The sequence below is a fragment of the Varanus komodoensis genome, unplaced genomic scaffold, assembly GCF_004798865.1.
Source record: "Varanus komodoensis strain SLA01 unplaced genomic scaffold, ASM479886v1 scaffold14_1, whole genome shotgun sequence".
Classification (NCBI taxonomy): Eukaryota; Metazoa; Chordata; class Lepidosauria; order Squamata; family Varanidae; genus Varanus; species Varanus komodoensis.
In genome coordinates, this window is record NW_025335438.1 from 5,084,710 (window position 1) to 5,094,778 (window position 10,069).

The 10,069-nt window shown below is 41.5% G+C and overlaps 1 protein-coding gene across 1 annotated transcript in view; it reads left to right on the forward strand.

The window, feature by feature from the left end:
- Nucleotides 1-2,406, forward strand: part of CNGB3 (cyclic nucleotide gated channel subunit beta 3) — a 69,547-nt gene extending 67,141 nt beyond the window's left edge. The window contains exons 17-18 of the mRNA XM_044424329.1: nt 237-408; nt 2,026-2,406. Coding sequence (XP_044280264.1) covers nt 237-408; nt 2,026-2,406 — 553 coding nt within the window. The remainder of the gene's footprint in view (nt 1-236; nt 409-2,025) is intronic.
- The last annotated feature ends 7,663 nt before the right edge of the window (nt 2,407-10,069 follow it).

A 10,069-nucleotide genomic window follows, 5' to 3' on the forward strand; every position in this document is an offset into this window, starting at 1 on the left:
TTCTTATGGCTACTTTTGTCAGCCAGAAGAGCTGCACTGATCTACTGTATTTGTTGCATTTATCATTTGATCCTTAAATAAAACTTGTGAGAAAGCTGGATATATTTTGTTGGCTGGCTGGGAAACTAGAATCAGAAAGATTAATAGAGAATGGAAGAAATATTCTAAAGAGACATGGTTGTTCTGGGAGTTTTGAACTGGAATTTACATGTACTTTTCTATATCCACCCATCTAGAGCACTCATAAAGAAGACTGGGAAGCCTGTTGGAGGACCACCACAACCTGTCAAAGGCCTTTCTCTACTCACACAGAAAATAGAACCACCCAAAATGTTCAAAGCATTGCTTGGTGGGCAAAGTGGTGGCATGGCTGCAGTTATCAAGCTGAAGAGAGAGCGCGAGGCCCAGGTACTCACACATTTGGGAAGTGCAGTGTGCAAGGTGGAAAAGATAACAGACAGGGAGAAGAACATCTCAGGGTGGGTCAAGTTGAAGGAACATCCAACAGTAAGGAATCTAGTCCTATGAATCTTTGGTGGTTCGTTCTCTCTCTCTCTCTCTCTCTCTCTCTCTCTCTCTCTGTCGCTCTCTCTCACACACACACTATTGCCTTTGCTTGTTTGCCATACTAAGAGTTTTAAAACATGAATCTTACACTTTCACGTGTCATGTCTTTCCCGTGCCATGGGGTTATGCACACCTTCAACCATGCCCATGCACTAAGTACATAGGCACTTACACTGGATTTATAAATACAGGAAAATGTGCAAATTGATGTGCTGGAAACAGTTTTTAAAGGGAAGAGAGTTTTTTTTAAAACCATTCTAATGAAAACAGCTGTCATGATTCAGGACAGAAAAAAGTAGTACTACATGCAACACAAAGCACAACCAAATAAAGCTTATTTTCATAGAAGTAGGTCTTGTTAGGCCAGGTAGAGTGATCATTCCTGGCTTCATAAATCATGAAGCCATGAAGGGACATCAATAATATGATCCTTGGATAGTGAAGATCCTGGCTTGTATTAAATTATCATTCTCTTTTAGGTATGAATCAGGGAACTCTGTCTTAAGGCTGATGAACCAACTAGTAGAATGGGAAACTATAAATGCAAGCCAGAAGTGTCAAGATGGAGTCAGTGTCTGATAGGAGCAATACAGGGAATAAGTATTTGGCCTTGACACTTTTTCCCTGCTTCATAAATTAATGGGGCTTTTGGCATATTTGAGTTTATGAAGTTATTTTAAATCACTGATATCTCACCAGTACTTTTTACAACATTCAAAGTTGGTTTGCAAACCAAAAGAACATATAAGTAACAAAATCCACAATCTCAATTAAAATGCATAAAAATAAAACATTTAAAAGTTAGAAATAAAATTATTCAAGGAAACACATTTGCAGGATAAAAAGCTCTTTAGCATTCATCTAAGAAGGGACAGAACTTAGCAGAGATCCTTTGATAGGAAGTTCCCAGTAGGTATGTGTAGGGTTCTAGCCTTAATTTACTTAGGTAGTTCCTTGCAACAAATATAGAGGTGACCCTGGGCTTAAGTGGCTTTAACAGGACAAGTCACTCTTTGGTGGTCTTTGCCTTCCAATTTACACATGGCATCCTCATAGAAACGATAGAAAACTAACAGAATGTGGTCATGCCTCACCTTATCATACTGACAACATGTTTAGGGAAAAATTCACCTGTATACTTTTACGAGGTTGTTTAAGCAGCATTCCATAAACTTGGTAAACTTGAGAAGGACTCCAAATGCAGTTTAGGCCATGTTGAAATGAATCGGGCTTGCTGATTAGCTGCACTTGGTGAATTGTGCTCACCTTTTCACTATGGACAAAGCAAACTGTGTGGTCTTGATTTCCCAAGGATTTGTACTTAATCACACTTAATTGTTTTGTTTCAGGAGGAAAAAGAAAAGGAAGAGCAAGCAAAGAAAGAAAAGGAAGAACAAGAAAAAGCAGAAAAAGAAAAAACGAAAAACAGAAGTTAATATTTAACTGTTTTTGTTTCAGGAAGAAAAAGAAAGGGAAGAACAAGAAAGGCAAGCTAAGGAAGAACAAGCAAGGAAAGAAAAGGAAGAAAGAGAAAAAGCAGAAAGAGAAAAAGCAGAAAAAGAAAAGAAGGAAAAGGAAAAAGCAAAGCTTCAAACCAAACCTGCAGAAAAGGGCCCTGTTCAAGATCTCGAGGCCAAAACTACACAAACACATGGTGAAGCACCTGCCCCGGAAATAAAGACAGTTGCCAACAGCCGACCACAAACAACTCCTCCTGCTAAACCAGCTTTGCTCAGAGGAATCACTAACCAGTCCCTCATCATTACCATGACTCCTTCTGACATGCCTGGAGAAGGAGAAATCCTTACTGTTGAAGTCAAAGAAAGGAAACAGCCTTAACTGGCAGATCTTGCTGATATGCATGATGGCCGGGACTGCATAAATTGAGTGTCCACAACAGCACTCTAAAAACGGCACCTCTGTTTTAAAGGGCAAAGAGGGCAAATTAGCCCTCTGCATGCGCAGTGGAAGGGGGAGGCCCACTGCATCCTCACTGCAGCACTTACCACCCAAATCAGCTTGAAATCTGAGCTTCATGCATACCAGTGTCTACAAAGGGGGCTTTCCAGACAGAGGATTCTCTTTACTGATTTTATGCAGTAGGGAAAAAGACAGAAGTGGTGGAAAAACATGGGAGGGCTACAACTGGAGGATAATATCGTCTGGGGCACAGGTGGACAGAAGGAAACTCCCCACTCCTTCCTGGTAAAATTTAGTAAATGAGTCAAGCAAATGAAAGCCTTGTCTGGAAGCACCTTGAGTTCACTGAAATAATTATGTGTGGAGGCTGTATCTCTTTCAATCTTTGCCAGCCTACTTGGTTGTCCTCCAACTGTGTTGGACTCCAACTGCCAGCATCCCCAGCCAGAATGGTGATGGGAGCTGGCATTCCATCTACTATAGCTTCACCATCTTTGCTAAACTGACAGCTCTTTGTTTACACACCATCACATGAAACTAAAGAAAAAAGCTGAGGGCTGCAGCAGTCTGAGGTGTGCCTGCATACTTTACTTTATTTGTAGTATTATGAATTTTGGAACTGACAGCTTTAATTTCTTCATCAATACAGCAGTACTTAGATAGCAGTACTTAGCTAGACTTTAGCCAACTTCAATTCTGCTAGAGCATCACTTTTAAGAATAATGATAGATTTATTTCTTTAGTCAGATTATTCTTTAACCAACTTAGTTTTAAAAGAAAAGTATGGTGTTTAAATGCTGTTCTTTAAAAAAAAGTTACAAAAGCTTCCTTTTTTTACCTGCTTTTACTGAGCTCCCAGAACCACATTTTGTCTTAGCCTTTTCACTTCTTCATTCCACCTAAACAGCAGTCACATGGCTGCTCCTTGAAAACAGCAAGCTGTCTTGTTTTGCTTGTCTAACTCTGTAAGCCACCATATAAATGGTTGTCACTTTATAAATAATAATAATAAATATCCATATATTAATTTATCAGTTCAAATATTTATTGGCATTCAGCTCAAATACATGCTTTATGCTGATGTTTCCTTTTTCCTTCTAAAGCTCTTTCACACAGCTCTACTTGTAGATGCACATCTTACTTAGTATGTGGGTTAATTGGTTTTCTTTTCTGGCTTCCTTTATATTTTGACAAAAGTGTAGGCTAGTCACTTATGCATCATCCAAAAGAAGAAATGACTCAATCAAAATACAGTGAAAAGAGGACACTGATTTGCATAAAACTTGTGTATGTTAATTTATATGCATGCAAATTTAAGAAAATATTTCAATATCCCCTGCATCCCACTGCAACTAAGAAGACTGAAGAGGTGAGCTATGGGACTGCTGGGTCTGCTCTTCAAGTTCTCTTGCGAGACAACTTCAAGACCCAGCTCCACCTCCTGCTTCTGTATTGTTAAGCTAGACTTGGACTACATAGTCCTTCACACAGAGGGCTGTCCTCTGCAAAGGACACAAGGCTACCTATGAAGTGTGTTTCTGTATCCATTCCTTGTTTTCGATGCCTTAGTGAGCAGCATTGGAGATGTGCAGTGAAGAAAACCATTCATGTATAAAAGAAGGGAAGAGCAGATCAGGATTATGAGGTTAAAGAAAAATTCATATGGAAATCCCCATTATAACTGTACTTTTACACTAGTGTTACTGCCCAGCCAACAGCTCCCTCCTACATAGGGTTACTTGGAAAAGAGTCTACTTTTGTTTAGTGGGACTTACTCCCAGGTAAATGTGCATACGATTGCCATCTAAAGGTGCCCCTAGAAAGGCAGGCAGGCATATGGCACAGCTCCATTGCTAAAGGTAAGCAGATGCAGTCCCTGGAGTATCTTGGATTGGACACTATGTGGCAATTGCGTACATAATACTTTTGGGGATCCTTGTAGAAAGAATGTAGAAAGAATCAGTGTTACAAGTAAATAAAAACATAATCACAAAGATTTGTAGTCCACTTTTTAACAGTACCACACATAAGAGTCAGAGCAATGAGTATTTGCTTGGCTAGCACATTAAACAGTTGTGGGTGTTTGATGCTTATTTTCTAGTAAAGGCCAAGATTTTGTCATATAACTGGACAAATTTCAATTTAAGACTGTGTGGGCTCAAATGAGAACTTTCCAAAATATGCAATGTAGCACTGAAAACCAGTGGGTGTGGGGAAACTCCAGGGGCAAATCCTGCCCTCTAGATTCACCAAGAGACCACACCGTCTTCCTCCAACTTCATCCCCTTCCCCCTACCACCAAGCATTTGGTGGTTACTCAGGTTTTGTGTAGTTACCCTGCTATCTGTTCCACTGAAATGTCTCTACTGAATCAAATTAACTAGCAGTAAAGACTTTAAGCTACTAATATTTTGGAAGTGGGGGCAGGGGGTTAATAGCACCATTTTGCTTTTGTCCCTGTTCCCTTTATCTTCCACCCCATCCATCTCTGGAAGGTGGCCTTTGAGAGATTCTCCAAAACTGAATTGGGCCTTCAGTCTGAGAGATACTCTTCACGCTTGCTTGACCTCTTGTCATTGAGCATTTCTCAGAGGCATTTGGCAGGACACAGGTAGAACACAAGATGCTGAATGCTGTGGACCTTTGGTTTAATACGCGAGGATTCTACTCATATTCTGAACAGGACTTTAGCTCTTAAACTAACATACTGAGGCAAAATATCGTACATATAATATCAAGACAAATACCTTGGGACTGGATATTCTGATTGAGAGTTACAGAAGTGTAAATTTTCCCCTCTGGCTGCCCCAGGCATCAGGCTAAGACCTGTGTACACACAGTGATGTAAACACATGTGACTTGAACTCTCAGGATAGTTCCAGTGCTGAAGGCCAAGCTTGGTTTCTCTTGCTGGGTCAAAGGATTACAGTTGGGTTCTCATGAGAAAGTAGTCCACTCTAAGTATCCCAGTGCTGGAATTGACCCGGGACTGGCTACAGGAAATCTGCCCTGCTGGGTGACAAAGGGGCTGATGGGAAGTAGCTTTCTTGGGTCAGTTGCTTGCAGGCTGGTGACACAGACTGAGGCCTGACCTGTGAGACAGCCTTGCTTCGGCAATATATAGGATAGGTTCAGTTATGATGCTTGGAATATTCTGTCAAAGGCTATCCGTGAGTGTGCGGTGTGTGTTTTGGGGATTGTATAAGCCTTCATTCCTCTCCCGTCTCAATAAACTACTTATCTACCTCTACAACTTTGTGTGCCTCCTTGCAGGTAAAACTCAGTGCTAGCTTCTGTGCATTTTTGCAGGGTGATTTGCTACTGTGCAATGTTTTGGCCTGGGGACTAAAACTAGGGTGTCAGTTTGGGCCTTGTTTTAGTTATTCCAAGTATATCTAAGAGATCAAGGATGTCAGGCAGGAATGGATGAACTAGGGGTAATGGCAACTCTTTGTGATTCCATTCTACCTTCCAGCTAGTTTGGATGACGATACTCCCTTCACATAGTGGCAAGATGTGGGATAAGTGGCTTTTGAAGAGGACATGTCTGGAAGATACAGGATTTGGGGTGGAGGGTGGGATGTGTGACATCTGCCAAGGTATCTTACTATGCTAGCTGGGGATGATGCAGGCTAGATCAGCTTTGGCTCCAGGCAACATTTTGCATCTGGCGCATTGTCAATCGTCTCTTTACCTCTGCCCCATGACTACCAGTTAAGTTGGACTGGGAGCACCACCACAACAAATGCTTGTGTGTGGTATGTTTGGCAGCTGAAAAAAAAAGTTCTTGCTGGAAAAAAACTCTTGATTGCTTCACAACTACTGAAAACTTCCCCCAGCCATAAGTGGTGAGCACGTATACCTTGGAGAATAACATTATGGGAATGTGTACTCATGATAGGTTTTTCCCACTAGAGTCTCTTTCTTATAGATCTGTCTTGTTCCACTATTTCATTCAGAGCAGTAACCATTCAGAATAACAGCCCCATTTCTTCTCAGGCTAATAAACCACTGCTGGCAGAAAGGTCAGTTCATACCTAACTGAGCTGCTTTAAACACAATCTGCAGCTTTATGAGCCTTTTTTGTCCTAATGTCATCAGATTAGGAAGAGGATCACATGAAGGGGACATCAGTTAGTTCTGACACTTCACATTCTTATCAGGAGCACCTGAGTATTAAATGTCTGCAACAGGCCAGAAATTCAGAAAAAGTTGCTATGGGGCTATTAGCATATTAACAAATTTGATTTCCCTCCTATCAGGTTCTTGCAGCTCTGCCCTCTGAAGAGATACAATCTGTGCCTTGCAGGAGTAATTTTTTGAATTGAGCCAGCAGTTAAAGAACATTTAGTGCAATGTTCTTGCTGCTACATGAAATGAAATTTCTACACTAAAGTTTAAGGAGCATCCATAAAATGCACTCACCACTGGAATACCGTGAAGGATCCAAGGCAGATGAACGATGTGGCTAGCTATTCCAGTTATGTCAGTGTGATCAGCAGGGATGTGCCGAAGCTCCATGGAATCTGTTCCTCTAGCATTCAGACTTCCTCTTCTGGAAAGTGAGCTGAACTGAGAAGCCTGAAACTGGAAACCTTCTCTTGTCACATGCAGCAGCATATAGGCTCCTGTACATGGCCTGAAAGAGGGACACTGCTAGGGCAGTGTTTGCACAGGGCTTCATTCCTGGCAAGCACTGCATGAACACTGGACACACTTGCCAGAAATTCAGACCCAAGGCCAGGTCAAAGTGGCCTTGAGTCAGCAGAGCTGAGCCAGGGAATCCAACAGATTCCTTACATTTCCCTAGTGATCTGCCCATCTTAAATCAAAGCAGAGATTTTCTGCCCAGTATTATATTTCTGCCATAAGAACAGCCATGCTGGATCAACCTAAAACCTTCTCTAGTTCAGGATTTGGTCCCTCAATAGCCAACCTAATGCTCACAGGAAGCTCACAAGGAGTTTGAGAGCTACAGCACCTTCCTACATGCATTCCAACAAAAAGTATAGAGGTCTGTTACAGGAGGTCCTGGTTCTCTTCAGACATAAGTGGGTTTCAAGTGGTAATTTAAAAGTTAACTAACCCATGAATTGTGGGGATGAGAAAAAAAACCATGCATCCAGCTGGGGTTGTTTAACCCACAAACAATGTCAAGTGCCCAAGTATGGACCGTACAGAAACAATTTGTGAATGCTGTATTCATAGGATACTGCTGGAAACTGGAAGCAGCTCATGCATAGAGCACGTCCTCACAATTTGGTGGGTTAATGAAAGCTGCTGCTATGGCCAGTCAGTCAGCATATAGCCACCATGAAGCATATTGCTTGATAACCTTCTCCTATATGAATCCAAATAATCCACTTTTAAAGCCATCCCAATTGGTAGCCACCACTACTACATCTTGGCCAACATCAGTTCTTCAGGGAGTCCTACAAGTCTTTTCCTACTTTCTAACTGGGGGCTTCAGAACTAGGCCATATGGATGTGCAACATATGCTCTGCAACTGGACTAGGGTTTCTAAAGTAGGCTTTAACTGTTCAGGACACTAATATGGCTTGCACAATCACTGAGGGTTAAACAAGCCACCATGACTTGTTTAATCCTCAGCACATGTGCAATGTGATCGGCTTGAGGATTTCCCCCTCCAACAAGCCATGTTGCCTGGGTCTAGACAACAGAATAATCTCACTCAGGTGGTTAATAGGCAAATCATGCTTTGGACATCCCAAGAACTCAAGAAGTTATCATGTAAACTGGCCCACTTTCTACTTTACTTGAAGGATAGGACACTCTCCAGGAACTCTTTTTCTACCTGATGAGGAAAAAGCTAACTTGCTTTTTTTATGCCTCTGTCATTTCATGGTTGGATCATTCAGCACTTGCTTGTCCTATTGAGTGTTCAGATGTTGAAGCTCATGACGCCACCAACAGGCTATTATTATTAATAATAATTGATTTAATCTGTACCAAGACTTTTTAACAAGAAACGTGGCAGTCAAAAGGCACATCTATACTCAAGGATTGGCATAGGGTTCTAACAAGGGGAAACAGATAAAACAGAAGAGGCAGGAGAAGCTACAGACATGGGTCAAGTTTTTAGGGGTTTTACAAATAAGCTTATAAAAATAGGGATTGCCTGGCATTAAAGCAATGGTTGTATTTGGCAAAAGCTAACACTCATAATGCTCACCCACTTCTCACTATCAGCTGATCCTATCAAGTTATACTTAAAGGTCTGCAGGTAAACAAGCAGTCATATCTTTCAAACACATTGCACAGTTATTTAGACAACTTAGAGGCCAAAACAAGGACTTATCTATCCATTAAGCCTGATGGTTAAGTGTTTGTATTATGTCCAAATGTTACCTGCCCTGAAACATTAGGCAAAGGGTGGGTGAACAGCAGTACTTATTCAGCTCTATAAATAAACCTAGACACTGAATGGGAAAGTCATCTTTGGGGAAGAACTCTAGCACAGTGACAGAACACATGCTTTGCATGCAGAAGGTCTTCAGGTCAGTCTCTGGTACCTCCAGTGTAGGGCTAGAAGATACATCTTGCTGAGGCCCTGGAAAGCTGCCAATCAATAGACAGTACTAAGCTAGGTGGCTAATAGTCTATTGAACAGCTTTCTGTGTAAGGTATTGCCTCTGTCTGTTAATCCAGTGAAACATATTCTACCATGCAAGCATGGAGAGGAGGCAATACTTCGAAACCTCCTAGCACTTTAGACGAAGTCTTGCTTGTGGACTCTGCAGCCCTTCCCATAAAGCAGCCTGCACAGAACTCAAGTTCTTGGTTCTTTCTGGGTCACACACTGCTCCTTCTTAGCAAATTCTTACTACTCTTTAACAGTGTGAATTTACATTTGATTCTGAAATAATGGAATATAACCACCAGTGAAGTGTGGCATCTTATTTGGAGTGTGAAGGGATAGTAATGAAAATAAGTAACTAGCCTTTCAGAGTTAACCAAGTGGCTTCTTGCCATGGTGGTGCCCACAGAATATTTTGAGTGCAGCAGAGTGGCACCATACATTATGTGCAAACTTACTGAGGGTGGCACCACCTCCACAGTGCATTTATGTTGAGTCTTTTTTCCAATTGTGAGGAACCCTAAGTGGCTTACAGAGCTCCAACTTATTCTTACAACAACCCTGTGAGGGAGACTATGCTAAGAGTAAGTGAATGACCTAAAGTCACACAAGGAGCCACATGGTTGAGTGAGAACTATAACCCTCAGGTTCCTGTCCAGCACTAATCATCACACTATTTTCTGGCAAGGGATATATCAGAAGATGCAACCCTAGAACAGCATGGTTCTGAGTGGCATTCCTGAAGCACTGATACGGCATTCATATGCATTTGCACAAGTTTATACTTGCACAAATCTGAACTCCTGAAATGTACACATTGTCCCCAAATACCCAAATCACTGAAAAGCACATTTTTACACTTTAACCTCTGGGCACATTTCTTGGTCATATTTGCAGAAAAAGAAGTCCACACGTATGTATAATCCACACAAGCTGGTCTGCTGATAAACTGGAGTATTCGAGTCTTAGAAATTTGAATGCAT